Consider the following 25,334-nt stretch of genomic DNA (forward strand, 5'->3'; position numbering starts at 1 on the left):
ATATTAATTTGAGGGTAAGGGTCTCAATTCAACCTGTAACAAAGGTCAGCCAAATTTTTTACTTCAGTTTTTCTGCCTAGTGTCCTTTCTCCTATAGATATCATTATATATTATGGATTTTTAAAAATAAAACAGCAGAAGGGCACCTGGGTGGCTTAGTCGGAAGCATTGTGTGAATCTTAATCTTGGGGTTGTGAGTTCAAACCCCATGTTGGGTGTAGAGATTACCTAAAAATAGGTATTTTAAAAGATATAAAAAATAGTTTCTTAAAGTGAAAAGTTAATATCTCTGTAGGTATTAGTGACTGAATAACTTAGCAATTTTGTTATAGGGTAAAATTTTTAAAAATTGCTTTATTTGCGAATTACCAAGATGGTTATGATTTGCAAAACTTAGAGCAAAAGGATAATGTCCATTTTTATCAAGCTCATAAATTGAATTTTGTTATTTTGGTTTTAAAATAGCAATTTATAAAATACTTAAAAGCTCTATTGCCTTGAGTCAAATTGTCCTTTGTTGAAATTCCAACTTACCTTTGTCCTAGCATTGGTGATTCTGGGCAGGCTGCTTAACCCTTCTAATTCTTAATATTAGGTCCATTAAGATATAAAAAAGAGGTGATCTAGGGTCAGTGCATTTTCCACAGTAGTTATTCTGGATATAATTTATGATTATTTGCCTTCATCTAAAAGAATGAATGAATAAATTAATTGGAGACTCATGTTCTGATGGAAGCTCTTTTTTCCTTAAGGGAGCTTCACTATTCAGAATGTTTTTCCTCAGTCTGATGGTGATAGTTCCAAAGTGAAGGTTAAAGTTCGTGTTAACATTCATGGAATCTTCAGTGTGGCCAGTGCATCAGTAATTGAGAAGCAAAATGTGGAAGGGGATCACAGTGATGCTCCTATGGAGACAGAAACTTCATTTAAGAATGAAAGCAAAGATGATGTGGTATGTAGAAAGCCTTATTTCAAGGTTCCTCTAATAAATAGTTTCTTAGTTATAACTGATAGCTTAAAAGTTGAAAGTATTAATCTCTGAGATTTTACTGTAAAAATTGATATAAACTTTTTAAATAAAAGCATCAAAGAATGATTTTTTAAGTATAATTTTAAATGCTGTACATCTTTCACATTTTTTAAACTCTTTAGAGGTTTTGCATCTTTTTTTTTTTTTTAAGATTTTATTTATTTATTTGACAGACAGAGATCACAAGTAGTCAGAGAGGCAGGCAGAGAGAGAGGAGGAAGCAGGCTCCCCGCTGAGCAGAAAGCCCGATGCGGGGCTCGATCCCAGGACCCTGAGATCATGATCTGAGCTGAAGGCAGAGGCTTAACCCACTGAGCCACCCAAGCGCCCGAGGTTTTGCATCTTTAACAGCCCTACATGAAACACATGTGTTTGGAGTCGTATTTCCTAAATTATTTTTATTTCCATTAAAAACATGTATTATGGCTAGCTTTTTAGCTTAGAGATAAATCCATTCAGATTGATACATTTTGAACTATACGTGTACCTTTTTTTAGATTAAAGTACATGCTTAATGCTATTTTTCTGGGCTTAGGAGATATCTTGGTATTTGAACATAAGAGTGTGCTATACATTCAGTAATGTCAGTACAGATTTTAGACTGTTTATTTCCTTAGGAAAGAGTTACATGACCCTAAGACTATATTACTCTTCATATACTTTAGATGCAGGAATCTAGGAGAACGTGATATTTTCCATTACATAAAGGTTTCATCTTTTTCTATAAGTACTATTTATAAGTTATTTTTAATGGGATACTAGATTTTGTTTTGGAAATCTGCCCTAGATTTTTTGTGTTTTGTGTATATTAAGAATGGATTTTGAGGGTACCTGGGTGATGTGGCTCATGGGGCATCCAACTCTTGATTTCAGCTCAGGCTGTGATCTCAGGATTGTGAGAACAAGCCCTGCGTTGGAGAGTCTGCTTGAGATTTTCTCTCCCTTTGCCATTCCTGCTCATGTGCCCTCTCTCTCTCAAATAGAAGAATAAATCTTTTTTTAAAAATGGATTTTGTTTTGTTAAATTTCAAGACTGTTTCTACCTTTTGTGAAGTTTGTCTCTTTGTTTTTATTAATACTTACACTAAAATCTTCCACATTGATCAGAATTCTACTGCTGTTTAAAGTACCCATTTAAGAAGGATCATGGCATTTTCTTTCATTCTTCTTCCCATGTATTATTTTGCTATTGTATCTTTCCTTGAACTGAGGAGAAAAGAAGTGTCTTAATCTGTTAGTAAAGAGTATAAATTTTTTATATTAATGTAAGACTAGTTTTTTTTTGAAGTTAGTTTTCTTAGTTGTAGTTCATAATAATTTGTCAGACATGTACATTTAATCCACTAAGATTTATTTTTACTAATATTGAGAGCACTCTTTATGCCATTAGGATGAGTTTTTCATAACTATTTCAGTTTTCTTCACTTCTTTTTCTTAATACTCTATGCTGAGACCTTTATTTCATTTTCTGTATATAGCAGATCCTAGGCACTAAAAACAATAATTTAGCATCTATTTTTCTGCCACCTCTAGCATTTATTTGCTGCTTTTATTTTGTCTGTGGGCTTGAAAGAATGATCTGGATGTGGACTTAAAAGATTGTACCTGTGAATAAAGGGTATGAAGTTATGACAGCTGCTTTGGCCATTCAAGAGACTTACTTGCCTACCCAAGAGTGTTTTGGCTTATAGGAACATTTGCAGGTAGTTGATGTCCCCATATAAGGGATTTCTTCTAGATAAGTAAGATGTTCCTAAATATTCTTTCTACGACATACATAATCAAGAGAAAAAGAAAGGTTAATATTGTGGATCATATCCTTGGCATATTTAGCAGGCATGTACCATACCTATTATCTCCTTTTAAATCCCTACCATAGCTGGATATAGTAAGTGTTGAATAAATTGTAGTTTATTTCCAAAGCATTGCTAACAAGGAGTGATGTTTGAGTGTCCTGTGTAGAAAACATCCTGTATGCTGTATTTATTTCTTAATGGTTTTCTCTAGGATTTTTTTAATTCTGTATCCAGAAGTTTAAGAGCTAAGTCTTACATACCATTATAAAGTTGTTTCTTCCTTCTTCCCAAAAAATGTGAACCAAATCAGAGTAGACTTTGGAATTTAATTGTTTCAGTTTTAGAGGGAAACTAAGAGGGTAGTAAGTTCTTTTTACTCTTCCCTGCTTGCTGACACTATTGACTTTGACGTAAACCCAGTATGCAGCAGGAATCTTTTTTGCTGGGGGGGCTTTTCCATGAGTTGATTTATGAAAGATTATTTTATGGGCCTCTTTTTTTTTTTAATTAAAAATTAGGATAGCTTTGGTTTTCCCAAAAAAATCAACAGATGCTGACTTTTCTTCAATATAAAGATACCTCAAAATTAATATTTCTAGGTGTAAATATATATGTGTATATATATATATACACATACATGTACACATATATATTAATATATGGTCATACTAAGAAGTTATCACAGCTTAGGCTTTGTCACAAAAGCAGAGATCAGAAAGACTATATGCCACTTACTGTACTAATATACTTTGATTTTACTATTCCCCAATTGTTGACCATTTTTTCAAAATACCTGATTACTTATATGTACGAGGCACTGTTTTAGGCACTGAGAATACAGTGGTAAGCAAGAAAGAAAAGGTCTCCATCTGTCTTTTAACACATTCTAATGGGAAAGGACAAGCTGGAAACAACAAGATACCATTTAAATATAAAGGAAATTAATGGGGGGGTGGGATGCGTAGTGGAAATTAACTGTGTGGTAGTGATAAGGAAAGCCTCTGTGAAGAAGGAACAGGTAAGCCAGCCTGAAAGATAAGAAAGCAGTTTGAAGGTAAGGTGTGGGTAGATGTCTGGGCTGAGTGAGTAACAAGTATAAAGCCACTGAAGCAGAAAGCCCTTTTTTGTTGTAACAAATGTGCAAGGGTAGCTGATACATGAGATACAGGAGTGGAGAAGCTGGGGAGAGTGGCAAGAAAGGTAGATCAAGGGACAAATCCAGTAAAGCCTTTATATAGTTCATGATAATAATTCTGGATGTTATTCATTTTTTTTTTTTTAAGATTTACTTATTTTAGAGAGCACAAGCTAACGGGCAGAGGGAGAGAGAATCTCAAGCAGACTCTGCACTGAGCATGGAGCCTGATAACAGGGTTCAGTCTCATGACCCTCAGATCATGACCTGAGCTGAAACCCAAGAGTTGGATGCTTAACCAACTGTACCACCCAGGCACCCCTGGATTTTATTCCTAAGTACTTCTTATTCAGCAAATAACTAAAAGCACTAGAATATGTATATGGATATAGCAGGGAACAGAAAAACGATCTGGACCCTCATGCAATTTTAAAATCTGTTAGAGAAGCCAAAGTCTAGAAGCACTTCTTTTAATTTCCCCACCATGGATAATATTTGTACGAACCTTCTCAAATCATTTCAAAAGGTTAACATATTACTCTCAAATCATTTGTAAGCGGTACAATTTCTATTTTTTTTAAATATATCTGAAATTGGGGTCAGTTTTGCAAATGATCATATCTTTTATGTATTGTTGCCAGTGGCAGTACTCATGATACAGTTCTCATCACCTGTACAAGTGTGAATTTGGTTTTTATTCCCAATGGCATGACTAGGCAATTGCATCCCCTTGACACTTCCATCAGCAAATTGTTTTCAAGACCTTTCATGGAAGGAATTCAAGTCCTGGTTGCTGTTTGAAAACTGACTCCTTTTGGTGTTCTAAAGAAAACACCATCATAGGGGTGCCCGAGTGGCTCGGTGGGTTAAAGCCTCTGCCTTCGGCTCAGGTCATGATCCCAGGGTCCTGGGATCGAGCCCCACATTGGGCTCTCTGCTCAGCAGGGAGCCTGCTTCCCCGCTCTCTCTCTCTGCCTGCCTCTCTGCCTACTTGTGATCTCTGTCAAATAAATAAAATAAAATCTTAAAAAAAATACCATCATAAAACTTGCAGAATAAGTATCAGGGGCTTATAAGAAAATATTAAGAGACCATACTGGAATAATTTTTTAAAAAATGCTGGGTCACTGATGCTTTTGATGGCAGAGAGGACAGTATTTGTAGAAAAATACTTAACAACTGAATTAACTGATTCAGAGGAGTTGAAAATTTGAATGTGAAGTTTTAGAAATACCTTAACCACTTCATATGATTTATCTTTTAGAGATAAATATATACATGTTAGAAGAGCTCTTTTAGTAAGTATCAAATAAAAATGCTAACTGATCAAGCATTTTGGCCACTTAATTGAAAGTATTTTTTTCTTAGTATTTCATGAAGTAGAGTTAAATGTATTTGTGTCTTCCTACATTGTACCAACTCACCACTATATCATTTTTTTTCACCTTTTTTCAATCAGGATCAGGGAAATTCTACAGTTGGAAGTTGGCTGGGGGTAGGGTGGGGTGGAACATCAGAAATATTTGGCTTTCTAAAAAAAAAACTTTTTTTTTTTTTTAAGATTTTATTTATTTGTTTGACAGAGAGAAATCACAAGTAGACGGAGAGGCAGGCAGAGAGAGAGAGAAGGGAAGCAGGCTCCCTGCTGAGCAGAGAGCCCGATGCGGGACTCGATCCCAGGACCCTGAGATCATGAGCCGAAGGCAGCGGCTTAACCCACTGAGCCACCCAGGCGCCCTAAAAAAAAATTTTTTTAAAGATTTATTAGAGGGCAAGGGGAGGGGCAGAGACAGCATCCACAAGCATACTTCCTTACTTGGGGCTTGATCCCAGGACTCTGAGATTATGACCCGAGCCAAAACCAAGAGTCAGCCACTTTCTCCACTGAGCCACCCAGGCATCCCAGAAGATAACTGACCTTTTAACTACAAAGAACACTGGTTAAAAGATCTTCTAACTTATTATTCTCTTTGCCACAAGTAAGCATTTCTTCATGATAGCCTTCTGAGTATTTTATATTTGCTTAACTCCAAATATATAAGAAGACTTAAATTATACTGATTCCTGAATTCCAGGTATCTTTTTAGTAGGATGGCCATATAAGGTTAAGAAAGAACAGAAAAATCTATTACTTGTGATTGTTTACCAAGTAGAGTTTATTTTAACTGGTTGAAAGTATGTCTTTTAGACATTAAAAAATCTTTGAAGTTTACTTTGTAATAACTTGGAGATATCTACTTTGACAGTTCTGATGTATTGGGTATTTTACTACATTTTAAAAAAATGAACTTATGTAATACATGTATTTTTTTATCTCATTTTCCCACATTTAGTTCTTTAAAAATATTTTTCAAGTCAAATTTAATATTCTTTTTTTGGTAAGAAATCTCTTTCAAGTCAAATTTAATGTTCTTTTTTTGGTAAGATTATATTTGTGAATTTTGATTGGTGACTTTAACTTGAAAACCATTTTCTGTTTCTTTTGTAGTTACTTGACCACAGCTGAATGAAACTGTTTATTCACTTATCATCAAATAGATCTTTTTCTTTTGTGTGTTAATCTTTTTATTTGTAGTTTTTCTCATTTGGAAAACAGCCTTCTACTTTACATTGTTCACACATTACAATTTTGAACACTTAACACACTATTTTTTAAAAATAGAATAAGGAGGACAGTTATGTTATCAATTACATTTTTCTATCCAGGATAAAATGCAAGTTGACCAAGAAGAAGGAGGGCATCAAAAATGTCATGCTGAACACACCCCAGAAGAGGAAATTGATCATACAGGAACCAAAACAAAGGTGTGTTTTACTGTTTTTGTGGTTGTGTCTTTTTGAGATTGGTATTTTGAGTAACGTATTTACTTTATACTGCATGCTTTTAATGCACTTGATATTTTAAATCTTAGTACTCTGGAAGTATAGAGGCATATAACCAGAATAAATACAATTCTATGAGTTTATTATAGAGGATTTTTAAAAGAATGAACACTAACAATGTAAGTAAAATTACCCCTTTGGTGAGAAAAAGAAGATGCATTTTTCAGTAATTTTTTTTTGTGTCGTTAAAAACCATATAATCCCAGAAAAATAGGAAATATAATCTAAATGAAGAAAACTTACATTGTCAGTAACCTCACATCTCAAAATTAACCACTCTTAGCATTTTGCTGCATATTATACAATATTTCCCTTTGTGCAAAAAAATATATATATATTTTTGAAGGTAAAACTTTAAAGGAGAATTCTTTTATTGAATAAAAGTCATCATTTTACTGAGACAGTTGTTGCCAATAAAAGGGAGAGATCCCGATCTAAACACCCAGATGAATGGGGCTGCAGTTCTAAATAACCATCTTCAACAGGTCTGTCTAACCTGAACAGAATTTAATCTATATTGGTTAGTTGTAGGTTATTTGTAGATCTTTTCCAGAGGTTATAAAGATCCTGTTTCAAATCCTAGGCTCTCCAAAACAAAACAAAACAAAAGAACAACAAAACAGTTCTAGGCTCTCTGTAATTTAAAAATTAAAGCCTATTTTTCTAGATTTTCAATTTTTCTTGGTATTTTTTGCTTTAATTGTTTAATAGCTTAAGAAATAGTTTATATACCGTATAGTTCACCCATTTAAAGTGTACAATTCAGTGGTTTTTAATACACTCCATTTTATAAATGTAATAGTGCAGAGTTTTGCAACTATTACTATAGTCATTTTTATAGTGTTACCATCACTCAGGAACTGCCCAACTGTTTTTCCAGAGTGGTTTCAGTATTTTATAATCTTGTTAGCAGTATATGAGGGTTCCAGTTTCTCCACATCCTCACCAATTCTTGTTATTTTCCTTTTTTTCATTATAGCTGTTCCTAGTGAGTGTGAAGTGGCATCTCATTTTGGCTTTAATTTGCATTTCCATCCTGGTGTCTTTTATGTAGAAAAATGTAGTGTATGTAGTGTATAAAATACTATCTATATAAAAGTAGTATTAAGTACAGTAGATGGTAAAAGTTTTGATTTTACTTTTTTGTTTCATCTGAAATCACTTTTAAATCTTTTTTTAAGCTGGTTTTATTTTACTTCTTTTGCATTTCTCTTTGCAGTCAGCTCCCTCAGACAAACAAGATCGATTAAACCAGACTATTAAAAAAGGAAAAGTCAAGAGTATTGATCTGCCTATTCAGAGTAGCCTGTGTAGACAATTGGGCCAAGATCTTCTCAACAGCTACATTGAAAATGAGGTATATAAATTTGAGTTGATATTGAAATAAGTGGTAGTGTAGTCTGAAATTTTTGTAAAAGTCAATGATTATGACCCCCCTCCTCCCAACAATTTGGGTATCTAGTCCATAACTCCCAAGGAATTATTAAGTCATTGAACTGCTTTATTTTAGACCAAATACTGAACTATGTTAATGTCATATACGGTAAGCTTTCATCACAGTTCTGTGAAAAATATGCATTGTCTCCACTATAAAGAAAGACCACTCTAATACTAAGGGTTCTTATTCCCTGGTACTTTGTCTTTAGCAGTAATACCCAGCAGACATTGTATGGGGAAGTATTAGCAGCTCCCCTCTTCTAATGTGTTCTTAAAGATAAGGCTCTATTCAGAATATTTTCTGACTTCTTAAGATCTATTGTCATTCTTGAAATTTTCTTTACATGTCTAATTATATATATCTAATTTTATAGTCTCTCAAGGAGAAGAGTTTTGTTTCTTGACTAGCAGTTGTGTAAGAAATAATTTTATTTTTAAAACTTCTGTTTAAGTAGTGGTCATGTCTACAGGCTTGGCTAGTGTTAGAAAAAGTCAGTTTTCTTTGAAGCGCCCATATTCTCCTCTTGGTGCACATTATTCTGGGAATTTCTTCAAGAGAATTTGACTTTATAATGTTTGCCCTGTTTAGTACCTATCTATATTGCCTGTTCATTAACTATTGAGTTGAAGCCAGCATTCTTGGAGATCATAAGTAATTAAGAATTTGTTTTGAGACAGATTAATTTTCCCAAAGGAATAAACTGTAGGCAAGTGCTGCTGTGGCAAATTTTGTGTATATGATTTTTTTTAAGGTTTTAAAAGAATGAACACTAACAATGTAAATTCCAAAAGTCTGTACACTGTAGTCTTCTGTTTAAAATACTGTGTTTCTGTTAAAGTGAAAATTTTGTTTAGGTATTAACAATTCTCAGATTCTTTATTTCTTTGCGTTAGTTATAACAATAATCATATTTGCTAAACCTCTTAAAACACACTGATAACGTATTTAATACTCAAACCTGTGAAGTATAAGTACTGTTAGAGATTTATGTTTTACAGATGAAGAGACAAGAACAGGTAGCCTAATCATACGAGGTCAGAGAGTAACCTTTGAGTTGCATCTAGGTAATCTGTCTCCAAAGCTCAAGATCACAACCACTTTATTATATCCCCTTCCAGAGCTAACATTTATTCAGCACAAGTTAGGTGCTAGGCACTGTACTAAAATTTTATGTGAATTATATCAATCTTACTAACAGCCCTAACAGACAGATAGTTGTATTCTGTTTTAGGATAAGAAAACTGAGGCTTAGAGAGGTTTAGTGAACTTGCTGTGATCTCAAAGCTAGTAAATCGGGAGCCAAGGTATTGAACCCGAGTATGTACAATGACATAGTCTAGGTGGGGTTTTTAAAATAGCTTTATTGAGATATAATTCACATACTATACAGTTAACCCATTTAAAGTGTAGTTTGGTGGCTTTTGGGATATTACACTTTACTAATCTTTTAAATTGTAGTAAAATGTATATAACATAAAATTTGTCATTTGACTAATTGTACAGCAATTCAGTAGCATTGTTAAATTCAAAGTTTTGTGAATTGTCACCACTGCCTGTTTCTTTTTCATAACTTTTTCATAACCCCAGAAAGTCTGTAATCATTAATAACTCACCATTCTTCTCTCCCCGCAACCCCCAGTAAATTCTAGCCACTTTCTGTCTCTGGATTTGCCTATTCTAGATAAATCATATGACTGTAATCATACAGTAGCTGTCCTTTTGTGTTTGGTTTAGTATACTTTGCACGTTTTCAGAGTTCATGTTGTAACATGTATCAGCACGTAACACCTTTTTAGAATAGAGTAATATTTCATTGGATATATATGTACATTTTATTTATCCATTCATCTGTTAAGGGATAACTGAGTTGTCCACCTTTTGGCTATTGTGAATAATGCTGTAGTGGGCATACAAATACCTGTTTTGAGTTCCTGTATTCAGTTCCTTTGGTTATATACCTAGGAGTGAAATTGTTGTCATACTGTAAATCTTTGTTTAGCTTTTTGAGGAACCACCAAACTGTTTTATATAATAGCTGCAGGATTTTACATTCCCAATAGCAATATGCAAGGGTTAAAAGTTCTCTACATCCTCACCAGTGTTGTCCATTTCTTACAATCCATTTCTTTTGATTATAGTCATTCTAGTAGGTATGAACAGGTTTTGGTTTGCATTTTCCTGATGCATATTCTTTTTTTTTTAAATTGAAGTCTAGTTGATATGCAGTGTTACTTTAGTTTCAGATATGTAGCATAGTGATAAACTAGTCTATACATCTTGCTCACAAGTATGGTTATCATCCCTCACTATACACTATTATTATACTATTGACTATATTCCCTATGCTGTACCTTTTTATCCCCATGACTTACTCATTCCTTAGCTCTAAGCCTGTATTTCCACTCCCTTTCACCCATTTTGCCCATCTCCCCACCTAGCTCCCCTCTGGCAACCATCAGTTCTGTTTCTATTCTTTATTTATTTATTTGTTTTTCAGATTCCACTAAGTGAAATCATATGGCATTTGTTTTTGTCTTACTTGTTTCGCTTTACATAGGTCCATTTGTGTTGTTGCAAATAGCAAGATTTCATCCTTTTTAATAGCTGAGTAATACTCCATTACATGCCACCCCACACACACACACACAACCCATGCCTTCTTCATTCATCTTTCAGTGGACATGGGTTTCTTCTCTATCTTGGTATTGTAAATAAAGCTGCAATAAACAGAGGTGTATACCTCTAATTATTTTTGTTTTCTTTGGGCAGATACCCAGTAGTGGAATTATTGGATCATATGGCACTTCTATTTTTTATTTTTTTGAGGAACCTCCTTACTGTTTTCCACAGTTGCTGCACCAGTTTATATTCCTACCAACACTGCACGAGGATTCCTTTCTCTCTATGCCTTTAGCAACACTTTTTTCTTGTCTTTTTGATTCTAGCTATTCTGACAGGTATTAGGTGATAGATCATTGTGGTTTTTGTATGCATTTCCCTGATGACTCTCCTGCATATTCTTAATAGCAGCTAATCTAAACATTTTGAATATAGGGGAAAATGATAATGCAAGATAAATTAGAGAAAGAAAGAAACGATGCTAAGAATGCTGTTGAAGAATATGTGTATGATTTTAGAGACAAGCTGGGCACGGTCTATGAAAAATTCATCACTCAAGAAGTAAGTCTGAATTTTAAAATTTTTTATTAGAACTCTTTGTTTGAGGGGCATCTGGGTGGCTCACTTGGTTAAACATCTGACTCTTGATTTCAGCTCAGTTCGTGACCTCAGGTTTGTGAGATCGAGCCCCATGTTGGGCTCTGCGCTCAGTGTGGAGTCTGCTCTCTTCCTCTCTATTCCTCCTTTCTACTTGCACTCCCATGCACTCTTGCCCACTCACACTGTCTTCCTAAAGTAAATCTTTAAAAAAATGATTTGTTTGACAATGCTAATACGAATTATATAAATAAACATACCAGATGTGTTACTGTTGTCCTTCTCCTTGAGCCACATTTAGGAATGGTAATTAGTTATTTCTCCCAACTGCAGAACTATAGTGAAAAACATGTTTATGAATAAAAAGCCAGAGAAATTGAAATTTAATCTTTTATACTTGAAAAACATTCTGTCCTTCTTTGATAACTTTTATTTCTAAGGAATTTTCAGTCAGTGTCTTTTAAATGTATAATTAGGACTTGAATAAACTGTCTACGATATTGGAAGACACAGAAAATTGGCTTTATGAAGAAGGAGAAGACCAACCTAAACAAATTTATGTGGATAAGCTTCAAGAACTAAAGGTAAATTTTTTAAAGTCCATGTTAGTTTTCAATAGAACATGAAGTTTTCCTAAAAATAATTCTGTAAAAGCAAAGTCTATTTTTAATAAATATATTAGAAAATAATAAAGCAAGATACATGTAGGAAGAAATGTTCTCTAATCTTAAAAGGATTTTTGGAGGGCAATAATGCTACATAATTGTAATCAAATAATGTATAATTATATTTTTTAAGATTTTCAGATATAAATATGTAGCAGATGATTGAGTGTTACCAGTTTTACATTAGCCATATATTTCTGAGATGTCATTAAGAACAGATTTGTGAACCTAATCCCATTAGAGGTTACACCCTTTCTCTACTTCTCTCTCCTTCACTGTCATGATTTTGAGGAGTAATATACTGCCCTATTGTATTTTCACATTGCAACTGAGGGTGACATCTGCCAGTGAAGAAATTAGAAAGTAGCACTCTTGCTCTTGAATGTCCTTCCACAAAGAAATAAGGAGATGTGGCCACCAGGTCTCCCTTTTCTAGGTCCAATGGTATGATTTTAAGAAAAGACCACTATTACTGCTTTCTGCTTATCTGCCCTACCCTGAAAAAAGTAGTTTTAAGTTCACATTACAAGGATGTTAGGAAATTTGTCTTTTCTTCTTCTTCTATGTGGATCATAGCAATACTTTAATGTTCACATAATTACCAGGGGCTCTTACTAAATGTAGACTATGATTCAGTATATATCTGAGTGATGGGCCCATGATTATCTATTTTTAACAAGCTTCCAAGAAATTCTGATGCTGCTGGTCACTGAGCCATTCTGAGTAGCAAGGAAAAAACATAGATGACATTGATAATGATTCCTAGGCTATGGGAAAAGACAGACCTTTAGGACTGGGAGAGGTGGGGAGTATAAGAGAAGTTACTTAAAAGCAAAGTTAGTATCTTGAAAAAGTTAGAACTGTCTTCATGCCAGTAAATTACTTCCATATGGAATAATTAAAAATCAACTAGAAAACCTAAACTTAAAAAAAACTTAAAACTTAAAACCAAAACTAGTCTTTATCACATTTTATCTTGATGGTGGTGTTACTCCCCATCTCCCTAGAAGAATGTATATATTTTGGGAGGTAGGAGCAGCCAGGCAGCTGAGGCCAGTAGAAGAAACTGTAAAACCCAGCAGCTCTCAAAAAGGATTATTTTACCCCAAATGTATAAGTAACCATAGAAATGAATGTTGTAGAAGGCTTCACAGGCCTTAGTTTTTTGGTTTGGGTTTTTTTTTTTTTTTTTTTTTTTGAGATGGTTAAAAAATACAGTACTTGGTCCTTTTTTCAAAAACATTTACAGTAAGGGGCACAAGGTGGCTCAGTTGGTGGTTAAGCATCTGTCTTTGGCTCAGGTCATGATCCCAGGACTCCTTACTCAGTGGAGAGTGTAATTCTCCCTCTGCTCCTCCCCCTCTTGTGTGTGTTTGTGTGTGAATGCGTGCGCATGCACGTGAGTGTGCATGCACACGCTTGCATCCTCTCCCTCCCTCTCTCCCCTCCCCCTGCTCATGCTCAAACATGCTCCACACCCCTGCGAGCTCTCTCTCTCTCTGTTCCTCCCCCTGCTCATGCACACTCTCACTCCTGCATGTGTGCATCCTCTCACTCAAATAAATAAAATCTTAAAAAAAATTTTCAATTAAAAATATGATGTAAGTAGACTAAAGGCAATATGGTATCCTGGAACAGAAAATTAGGAAATCCACATGAGGTCTGGAGTTCAGTTAATAGTAATGCTCCAGTGTTGGTTTCTTAGTTTTGGCAAGTGTATGTTCTTTGGTGGTACAAGATGTTAACATCAGAGGAAAGTAGTGAGAGGTACTCGATGCTCTATTATTTCCTTTATAACTTCTCTGAAAATCTAAAATTAATCTAAAATATGTTGTTTTTTTAAGTGTATAAAGAATAGAAAAGAAAATAGGTATTCGTTCTTCTAATGCATCCCCCTCCTCAAAGTTACAGGGGCTGTTAAAACATTTAGAAATTCCTCATTCCAAGCATTTGGGTTAAGGGCTAGAGGTTTTTTGTTGTTGTTTTGTTTTTTTTCTAAGTGCTGTACTCACAGATCCAGAATTTCTACCTAATTAATAAACATAAATGATAATAAATACTGAATATCCAGAAATTCTAATAATCATGTTGTTTACAGAGTTATAAACAGAAACTTGGTTTCAAATACATGAATTCTGCATGGAGTATTGTCCTTATGGTCTTCTTATTTAATAGTTCTGTAAACTTTTAACACCTAACTTTGAAGGAATTAAAAGTATTGTCTTGTTAAAAACTTTTCTGTTAATAACTTTTTCTTTTAAAAAAATTTAATAGAAATATGGCCAGCCTATTCAGATGAGGTACATGGAACATGAGGAGAGACCAAAAGCTTTAAACGACTTGGGAAAAAAGATTCAACTTGTTATGAAAGTGATAGAAGCATACAGAAACAAGGTATGAAAACCACAAAGCCAGCTAATGATGATGGCATGTGAGTAGTACATCGTGGCAGTGGGGTAAATCTGTAAGTTCTCAGCTACAAAGCGAGTGCAGTTGTTGCCACCAAATTCTGGAGACCTTGTGCACCAAACTTAAGACTTTTTTTTTTATTAGGGGGCGCCTGGGTGTCTTGGTCATTTGAGCATCTGACTCTTGATTTTGGCACAGGTCATGATCTCAGGTCTTAGGATCGAGGTCTATGTTGGGTTCCATGCTGAACGTGGACCCTGCTTGGGGTTCTCTCTCTCCCTCTCCCTCTGTCTTCACTCCCATCCCTGCCCCATGCATGTACTCTCTCACCAAACAAAACAAAACAAAAAACCCAAACAAACAAAAGTTTTATTTATTGGAAAGTCACCGATAAAGGGTACTTTAAAAAAAGGGTACTTTTTTACTCCTAAAATACAGTGCAGGTATATGATTTTAATCTATTAAAATTCCTTAGGTGTATGTGGTTTTAAAACACATTATCACTATTCTCCCAGTTTTTTGGCTTTGGAGTACTCTTTCATTCCATTTCCCTTTATTTTCCACGTCCAATCTGTAATCCACATTGCATTGCCATTTCTTTTTGGTCTTGTGACTACCATCTTAAACCATGAATTCTTAGATTGTTTCCTATATGGGGTGGCCGCAGTTGTGTTTTTCAAACAGAATGTCATTATGTAATTCTCCTTATCAACAACTTACCATGCTGTTCTGCTGTATTTTGAGAATTTTCTGTCTAGCTTGCAGTATGCCTTCTTCTCTTATTTCTCTTTATTCCCTAACAAATTCAATTCCGAACAGCTTCTTTGTTGGCTAAGTATTGTTCCCTTGAATATTCTCCACTAGGCATTTTTTGGCAAAACTGACTTCTTTAGAAAGCCTTTTCTTTTAAAAATGCACACAGAGGGGTGCCTGGGTGGCTCAGTGGGTTGAGCCCTCTGCCTTCGGCTTAGGTCATGATCTCAGGGCCCTGGGACTGAGCCCTGCATTGCATCGGGTTTTCTGCTCAGCAGGGAGCCTGCTTCCCCCTGCCTCTCTCTGCCTGCCTCTCTGCTTACTTGTGATCTCTGTCTGTCAAATAAATAAAATCTTAAGAAAAATAAAAGGCAATACCTCAAAACTAAAGTTAAAAAAAAAATGCACACTGATCTTTTTTCTTTCTCCCTGTCTCTTCAATTCTATATAATTTGTATATGGCTTCTTTGCATGGATATGTGTGAGGTATATATTCAATAAGAATCTAAATCTTTTAAATAGAAATTATTAATTGATGCATTAATTGGTATAAAAATCTGCTACATTAAGTAAAAAATTTTTAATAGGATGAAAGATACGATCACTTGGATCCCACTGAAGTGGAAAAAGTTGAAAAATATATCAGCGACGCCATGAGTTGGCTGAACAGTAAGATGAATGCACAAAACAAACTAAGTCTCACTCAAGATCCTGTGGTGAAAGTTTCAGAAATAGTTGCAAAGTCAAAGGTAAGTTACCTACAAAATTCTTTTTTTAATGGGTTCAAGCATTAAACATTTTTAATGGGAGCTGTTCTTTGAGAAATAATCAGCTTGCAAAAGAACTTAGAGAAACAAGTTTAAGGCTAATTTTTAATTTAAAAAAAAAAAATTCTAGGTGGGACATCCCTGTCCCTTGATTTAGTCACATACACAAGGCTGTTTTTTATATTTTAAGTGTAATCCAGAAAGAAAGAATGCAATGTGATAACTTACTGTTTTCTAGATTAGATAAGACTTCTAAATCCCCATAGTAGTAAAACTTTGCAGTATTGGTCTTTGACATCATTTGAAACCTGTAAAATTCTGTGGTAAATCTTATTTTTGAGATAAATTTCCCAGTCTAAAAAACATTACCCATGAAAATACAAAAGATTATCATAGAAAAGAACACCATGAAAAACATGGAGACAAATTTTGTAATAAAGATAAGCATCTTAGTAGAAAAATGAGAAAAAATATTGGATGGCAATTGACAAAACAAGGTTATACATGTCCAATAAATATATATGAAAAGGTGCTCATCCTCATCACATTCTTCTCCACTCATCTCTTTTCATCTGATTCATGGTTTTGTGTTTACATTCATAATCTTTGTCATAAGTTGTCAAGGGTGCAAAGAATCGGATGTTCTCCCTTAGCAACCTGGTTGAATTTGTTAAAGCATTTTGCATCAGTATATGTTTAGAAATTTAAAGGATGTATATGTTCCCTTTAACCCAGAAATCACAATTGTTCATCCTAATTCATCCTAAATTGATGATTGCACAGGGATAGGCACATAAATACCCTTGCTTATTAATTAGCAAAAAATTGGAAGAAACACATACCTGGCAGTAAGAAATTAGATAAATTGAAGCATCCATTCAACACTTTGCAATCATTACATTAATTTTAGAGACAGAGATCTATCTAGATAGAAAGATGTGTACAACATATTGCATGAGAAGGGAAAGATTACAGAACCTAAATGACATTATTTCACTGTATAAATTAGCAAGCATCTTCACAGATCTGTAGGCTTGTAGGTATGTGTATGCATGGACATACACCTAAAAGGACATTCACTAAAATGTTCATGTTAATCTGTAGAAGATGGAATTTCAGGTACTCTTTTTTTTTTTTTTTTGCCTTACCTAGTTCAGTATGTTTTCAAGGTTTTGTTTTTGCTTTTTTTAAAACAATAAACGGGTATTTTTAAAATCAAAGCGAAGTATTTTCCTTTTGAGAGAGTTTTGCAAAGAAACCATAATAATTTACTCTTAATCAGATGTAGTATGGTAAGAGCAGTTTCCCCTAGGTTGTTAACTCCCTATCTTTCTGTCCCTATCCCGATCTCTGTGACACTGGTCTTGGGGATTTTAATGGTCTTTTATTTCTGTGTTAAAAAGAAATAAGCAAAGATAGAGAAATTACATTGTCCTTACTTTAAATTATTGAGTTGCATATACATTCATGACTTCATTTTCTTTCAGCATAGTTCTACAGGTCCACTTATGAAAGCTGTTTTCATGTAAATACCAATTTATGAAATGTGTTATTTGATATAATTCTCAGAGCACTAGGCATAATTTAAAGGAATGAATTAAAAATTATTTCTGGGGCGCCTGGGTGGCTCAGTGGGTTAAGCTGCTGCCTTCGGCTCAGGTCATGATCTCAGGGTCCTGGAATCGAGTCCCACATTGGGCTCTCTGCTCAGCAGGGAGCCTGCTTCCTCCTCTCTCTCTCTGCCTGCCTCTCTGCCTACTTGTGATCTCTCTCTGTCAAATAAATAAATAAAATCTTAAAAAAAATAAAATAAAAAATAAAAATTATTTCTGTCCAAGAAAACTATATTTCAATTATGAGGAACCAGTTTTTAGGAAGATTAGATACAAAGAATTTGGTAAAGATTGAAGAGTTCCTTGTCAGCATTAATATGCACTAACCCAGAAATAAATGCTTCATTGATGTATTTGAAGAGACTTGGTTATCTAACTGAGCTAACATAAATTCAGGAATATCTTATTAATGTGGAAATTTAGAAAATTAATGGTAATCTGTTCTGTAGTATTTTTAATACCACTTTTCTTCATGTCTTTTAGGAACTGGATAATTTCTGTAACCCCATCATTTACAAGCCCAAACCGAAAGTAGAGGTTGCTGAAGACAAAGCAAAAGCTAATAGTGAACATAATGGACCAATGGATGGACAGAGTGGGACTGAAACTAAACCAGATACAACAAAAGACAGCTCCCAGCATACTAAATCTTCTGGAGAGATGGAAGTGGACTAAGTCTTAATTTTACCTTCACATAATTCAAACAGTGCAAGCAACCACAAGGTCCATTCTTCCTTTTACATGTGGTACACACAACATATGTTCAGTTGTTCTTAACCACTTTTTGTCATTTGTTTTTTGGAGTAGTTTTGAAAAGTGTTCTATATTGAGTGCACCTCTGTTCATTTCCATTGCTGCTTATGTGAAGCTTTAGCTGCGTATAGATTTACAAGTCAGTTTTAGCTTTCTTAATACATGTTCTATCAAACATGCGAGACTGATATGTATTTGGCAACAATCTACCTTATTTAAAGCTTCTACTTGGATAAACCTCAGCTCCTGTATTCAGGAGAGGATACTGTATTGCACTATTGTTGCAGAAGCATAGATTTAATTGCATCATCATTTTGAAAAACATTGAAATGGATGTGGTTTGAAGCCACTGAGGCACTGACTTTTTTTCTAGTTATTGTAGTTACAATTTAAATATTAAAACAGATGATCTCATTGGTGTGCAATGAGAACTCCAAAGTGTTATCATCACATAAATGAAATAAATCACATGATGAAAGGGAAACACAATTTTTATGTTACGGTGACACCAGCAGTTTGCATCTTTTATTAGTAATGTGGATTGATGTTTTCTGAGAGTAATTCAGTGTCATTTTCACTTGAAACTTCTGATCTACTTGTCCTGAAGACCAGCTGCTGCTAAAGTAATACTAGCCTAAAGATAAGAAGCATTATTGATGAAAATACCTTCATGTTAAGGGGGAAATTCTGTTGACCTACTCAGACATGCATCTGTGATGTTGATAGCCTTGTTTCAGTTTTAATAGTTATTTTGGTTTTCTTAATTGATTTTGTTAATAACACAGGGTAGGGAGAAATGGGCACAATGTGTATCGCATTATATACATTATCACTGATTTACTTAATGTTAAGAAGTAGATAAACACTATTAAATAAGCGGTAATACTTGAAAAGAAGTACTTCTACCGTAAGTCTTAGAAAATAATGCTTGTAATAAACTTAACTATGTTACATATCAACAGGCAAAATATAGAATGTTACATAAGTGTAATATGATATGATGTGATTAAATTATAGTTCCTGCTGTTACATTACCTATTCAGATGTTGGCTCCAGTTTTGGTGCTTCTTATATATATTACATGGGACAAAGGACTGTGAAATTAAGATATTTTAAGGACTTAATCTGTGCTCCATCACCAGACTTGTTCACATTGTTCAGTTCCTCCCAGAGGTTAGAAACTATTTTAAGTATAGGAGCAGACTGAAATGACTTTCCAAACCTACAAGAAGCCTAGACAATGCCATGGGCACTGGTGTTTCATGCCAATCAACTAGATTAACCTAAGTTAAAATTTTGAAAGGCTCACTTTCCCCCAAAGCTAAACCTTTATATTAATACTGACTTTTCTTAAGTAGTAAAAATTGAGAGTTGAATATCTTTAGGGATAGTCATTATTTCTCAGAGATAGTTCTCTTAAGAGAGATTTTGTTTCTACAATGTAGTCTGCACTGAAAAGGAAAGTATGGAGTAGTGCATTTTGCAGGGATTTTTATTCATCCTTTTTGAGGGAGATGTCCCTTTTTTGCATTAAAAAAATCATATAGACCCAACATATTTTTAATGTCTTCTAGTCTTCAAAATTGTCTTAATACTCTAAAGGTGAACTAATTATACCCATTAATAATGAAGTACTTTTTTTCTTTAAAGAAGTTACTTTTCCTTTATAGGTTAAATATGTAGGTTCATTTCAGGAAAAGCATCAAAGATAGGAAGGAATATTTCAACAGTAGACATTAGGGAGTTTATAGCTTTTTCTTGAGTTACAAGAAAATCTCCAGGAACTTCATTAGGAGCTATATGGCCCCGTAACTTCTTGTAGACAAATGAGGAAATAGCCCTTCTGCACCTGAGTTGTCTAATTATACTTGATATTTTCTGTTCCTTCTTTTCAGTTCATGTAGCTCTGTTTTAGTCAGATATTTAACATTCTAATTCTTGCAGTTATATAACACTTTACTTAACAAAGATGATATGTATAACTTTTCCTACTCATTCAACTTAAATATTTTCAAAAGCCCTTTAACCTTATGATGTGGTTATTTATCAAGTATATTAATAAAGGAAAATATGTTCTCCTTAATACAGTTTTGGGTAGAAGGCATGGTTCAGTTTAATTTTAATCACTGAAATATGTTCAGTACTAGACAAAATTTTTTTCAGAATAAAAGGCCACTATTTTAGAAGTTATTTTAAAAGACATAAAAAATTAGAATGTTTTCCTATAATCAAATATGAACTAAGTATGTAGAAAATACCTAGGATGATTAATACATATAGATTAGTACACTCTGGAAAAGTGTAAATTGGTTTCAGAATCCAACTCCTGATAGTCCATAATACTGTGATCTTAAAAACAAAAATTGCTTAAATAAGAAAGTTTGTGATGTTTCAGTTCCTTAGCAGTATACAGAATTCTTAAGTTTTAAACAACTAGAAACAGCACACCAAAGAATTGGGCTTTTGGAATAAACAGATCATCTGTGTTTAAGAGTATAAATAATTAGACTTTTATTAAGGAATAAAGATTTCTTAGAGTTACTTGGCCAATTTTTAGTATATTTATGATTATTTCCTAGATAGAAGTCTATATTAAAGTGAATTTGGGGGCTCAGTTTTCAATATAATAAGTGTTAAAGCATTTTATCCAAATTAGCACATCTTGAACTGTTTTGAGAAATTATCATCTTTTAAAGACAATAGGCATTCAAATACAGTAAACCAATTAGCTGACTTAATTTTGACCTGAAATAGATAGAACCATTCCTCCATTTTCATAAATTTGATTTTTAATAATAAACCTATAAACCTTCCCATTAGAATTTTTTTTAAATAGCTGATATTTGGTAGTTTACAACAAATGAAACCCTGGCATTGATCTTACATACAGAAGTAATTCTTAAAGACAAGAAAAATATAATTTTACCTAACATTTTATAGTTTTACAACCAATAACTGCAGTTCTAAGGTAAATGTTATTTTGTGGTTAAAACTTTGGAAGTTTTAGGTGGAATCTGCCTTTGTGATATTTGATCCTACAAAATTAATGATAAGCATAGTTTAATTTTATCAGTATTTAAAATCTGTAAAATCTGATGGCACTGATTAAAGTGAGCCACTGAGAACTTTTCAAATGACATAGGTAGTAGCGATGCTTATAAAGTGTGATTCTAATATTTTATTATCCTCTTACTCTACAGTGGTTTTTAACTATCGTTTAGCAAACTAATCTTGAAGCAGTCAATTTCAGAAGACACTTTTTTTGATCAAAAAAGAAAAATGTTTATAGTTACCTTTTGTTTTTTGTCAAGGTCTTATTTAATCTAAGGTCTTACCATTTTAAAGTTCCCAGGAAGCATATAATTTTTCCTTTCAATAATGTAACAAAACTTTAATGCAGATGAAAAAGACCAAACGAAACTCTTAACCAAAACAAACAAAAAACTTCAGCTGTTTTGCTTCCAATCTCTAATTTAAAAAAATACTAAAATTAATGTTCTTCCATATATTCCTGTTTCCCAAGAAAACAGCAGCTTTGAGTTTATAAAACAGATGTCTAAATTCTTTTCTTGCTAAATTCAAGGGTATTTGTTTCACACAAAAAGGGGCACCTGGAATTCTTAGAATATGAAACTGAAACTGCTTGGAAGACAACTTAAATCTCTCTGGCAGTGGTCAAGTATCTATTAGGTGGTAATTGTTCTTTCATCTTCCAGATCCCTAAGGACACGTCCTCTAGCATATTATTAGAGTGGGTACCAAAAGAAAATGTGTATATTAAAATATATTACTAAATGACTAGGAACATTCAAATCAAAGAAGAAAATAATTGAATCAGGAACATTTGATTCCATCAAGCAGGTCAAAATCCATAACCATAATAAAAATTAACCCTATCATCTTTGCTTTGGAATCTATTACTGTCATGTTCTAAGTTACAGGATTGACTTATCAAGGAAGTAAACTGATACTTACATCCTTTATAGAGATAAGTGAAATTCAGTATGTTTTACTTTTATAGTGTATAAACTTATAGATGGAAATGATCTTATTATTCCTGGTTAATCTTGTTTATCTTTTCATTCAGTTCTAAGCTCTGAAATAATGTTTTTCTCAAGCACATTTTTTTTTTATGTTAGATTCATTAGGTGCTTTATTTCATGGATTTTTAAAAATAGTTTCACTGCTATCCTATCACTTCGATAGCTAATTTTATTACCTTTGTCCCATTTAAATACCAAATCTTACTGTGAAGAATGCTTTGACTCTTAAATTCATACTTGAAGAGCCGTGTTTTAAGTTTCCATATATAAATATCTCTAAAATTTAATAATGGCTTCTAGATTTTTCATGTTTTGGCCTTAGAATGCTTTTAAGTAGAATACTTTTTAAAGTACTTCTGGATCAAAAGAGGTCAGTTTTGTGAATTACTGTGTATTAAGAAACCCAGCATTCTTTATTTTTAATACAAATATCAGTGTGAAAAAATAACAAGGTTCAGAAATTCAAAATAGTTGTTAAAGGGTTAGCCACCTTCCATTCTTTGTTTTCTGATTTACATACATGTGCTGTGCATCTTTGTTTTCTTAGAATTTCCTAAATTTTTTACTTCCAAGACCTTGAGTAAAATCCTCTTGAAATCATATGGATCAAACCAAAATAAGATGTTAAAATGTCATTAGAGATAGGGAAATCAAGGTAATGCAAGGTACTGCTTTAAAGTATTGTATTTTTGTCCCTGAAATAAAATTTTATGGCTTAGTGTTTTAGAAAGAGACTTACATTACAAGTGGTTACCTTTTATACTTGGTAGGATGAAGTCATTGTTTAATACTACAGTATATAGAAGCAGTTTTTTAAAATGATATTATCATTGTTTTAGTTCTAACAATATGGCATCCAAGTCATTTTTCTTTTCTTCAACCGTTATTAAAATAATTTCTGTACATGGTGACTCTGACTCTAGTCATTAGTCTAAAACAATTTCTGGCAGTTTAGTTCCTACTAGCTAATTTTTTTAAGGAAACTACATTTGATTTCTTCATTTCCCAGTTTGTTTTCAATACAAAGAGTAACCAGTGCAATGCATAAAATCATTGCCAAGTATGATGTGTCTATAAAAATAATCAACTGATTTTTCCATGAGCCAACTCATGTGTAGTGAGCCAACATGAGAATGGGTTGTGATGTTGCGTTGGTACATTCTAGGAATATATATTTGGCATACAGTTTTGGTTCACAAACCTAAAAAATGTTTACATATGGCAGGATCAAAGAATATAAAACAATTTATGTATGTAAACTGACATCTTAATACTAGTGAACAAATAGTAATTGATAATACAATTAATTTTTGGATGACAGTACACACAAGTCATGTAATCAGAATAAATCTATATCTACTTCTTGAACCATGCGATTTGCACACCTGAGGTTTAATTTTCACATATTGAACTTCACTGACTGGATGGTAGTTGCAAGTCCTCAGAAACATTTACAAAAATTTGCTTGTTGATGAAGGTTTTTTAATTGGGCAAATTTTTGAAACCTTCTAATGCTATTGATTCTGAAAACTAAAATAGTTTGCTAATGTTGGATGTGTTGTCAGAGAATAAATTTAGCTTTATATACTGGAAGAGAAAACAGGAATAAGTGAATTTGAAGACTTTAGGCATTTTCAGTAGGCATAGAGGAGCTCCATGCCCAGTGAGTCTCCTGCTTGAGAACTGCTATTGACAAAAATGTATCAAGTAGTTTAGGGTGTTGGGATAAGAAAATGATTAAGGTCCCCTGGTCTAGATTAGAGCATTCGGTGCTTAATATTCTAGGGACAGAAAAACACGAAAGAATTAAAGGCTAATGGATCCTCTGTCTAGAAAAACGTTTATATGGACTGTAGACTGTCCAATGAAATGCAAATAAATACTTGTTAAGTCTAGAAAGCTTAACAATTGGCATTTCATTCCTCTTCATCCTGAACTGGGGAGAACTGGATAGGATTTAGGTTTGTTTTGCTTGCTTGTTGTAAAACCCAAGTCATTAGTTAATTGAACAGGGCTGGAGAAGGAATGTCCGTTGATTATAAGTACCTCCCAATACTCTGTCCTTAAAAATTCTCCCTTTTTAAGTATAAGGAACAAAAGGTTTAAGATGGTTTACATAGCCTGGAAATGCCAGAAGGCAGTTTGAACTAATATTCAGCAGCTGCATTGCCAAATGACTGCATTTGGTTTCCTATTTAAGTTCACTGTGATGGTGAAAATCAGTGTAAAACCTGAAAGGCTTAGTGTACTGTTTTAGAGCTAGCAAGGGTTATTAAATTAAAAGTTAAATAAGTAGGAAGGAAATAATTTGTAGTTAAGAGAACCCTGTTGAAGGCAAAGAGAAGCAAAGAACAAATCACAAAAAATAATAGAAATCCAAATGTCAGTAGTTACAGTAAATGTAAATATTGTAAACTTGCCAATTTAAAAACTATGTGGTTTTTACAAAAATAATTCTTAAACACAATGATGTAATAAGTTTAAATTGGTGGAATAAAAAAATGCCAATCAAATGAAATTGTGAAACCATTAATCAGATAAAATTTATTTTAAGGTGAAAAAAGTGGGATAAAAAGTGAGCTTTAATAATGATAAATGGAGCAATTCACTGGGAATTAAAAATTCAAGCTTTGAAATCTATAAAGCAATTTACAGCTACAAAGAGAAGTTTAGGTCCAAGGTATCCATGGTAACTGATAGGTAATAAGTAATTAAAAATATTGAATTTTAAAAGCTAGATCTAATAGACTTACATAAATTATCACTCAGCTATTAGGTAAAACTTTAAGTACACATAGAATATTTATAAAAATATCAGTAAACCACAAAACAA

The 25,334-nt window shown here is 33.4% G+C and overlaps 1 protein-coding gene across 2 annotated transcripts in view; it reads left to right on the forward strand.

The window, feature by feature from the left end:
* The window catches only part of HSPA4L (heat shock protein family A (Hsp70) member 4 like), a 52,057-nt gene extending 28,653 nt beyond the window's left edge, over positions 1-23,404 (forward strand). For both annotated transcript variants that reach the window (XM_032333368.1, XM_032333369.1), the window contains exons 13-20: positions 753-952; positions 6,668-6,766; positions 8,064-8,201; positions 11,337-11,462; positions 11,975-12,082; positions 14,438-14,557; positions 15,913-16,074; positions 18,189-23,404. In XM_032333368.1, coding sequence (XP_032189259.1) covers positions 753-952; positions 6,668-6,766; positions 8,064-8,201; positions 11,337-11,462; positions 11,975-12,082; positions 14,438-14,557; positions 15,913-16,074; positions 18,189-18,380 — 1,145 coding nt within the window. In that variant the 3' untranslated portion in view covers positions 18,381-23,404. The remainder of the gene's footprint in view (positions 1-752; positions 953-6,667; positions 6,767-8,063; positions 8,202-11,336; positions 11,463-11,974; positions 12,083-14,437; positions 14,558-15,912; positions 16,075-18,188) is intronic.
* The last annotated feature ends 1,930 nt before the right edge of the window (positions 23,405-25,334 follow it).

Source organism: Mustela erminea, chromosome 2, assembly GCF_009829155.1.
Source record: "Mustela erminea isolate mMusErm1 chromosome 2, mMusErm1.Pri, whole genome shotgun sequence".
NCBI lineage: Eukaryota > Metazoa > Chordata > Mammalia > Carnivora > Mustelidae > Mustela > Mustela erminea.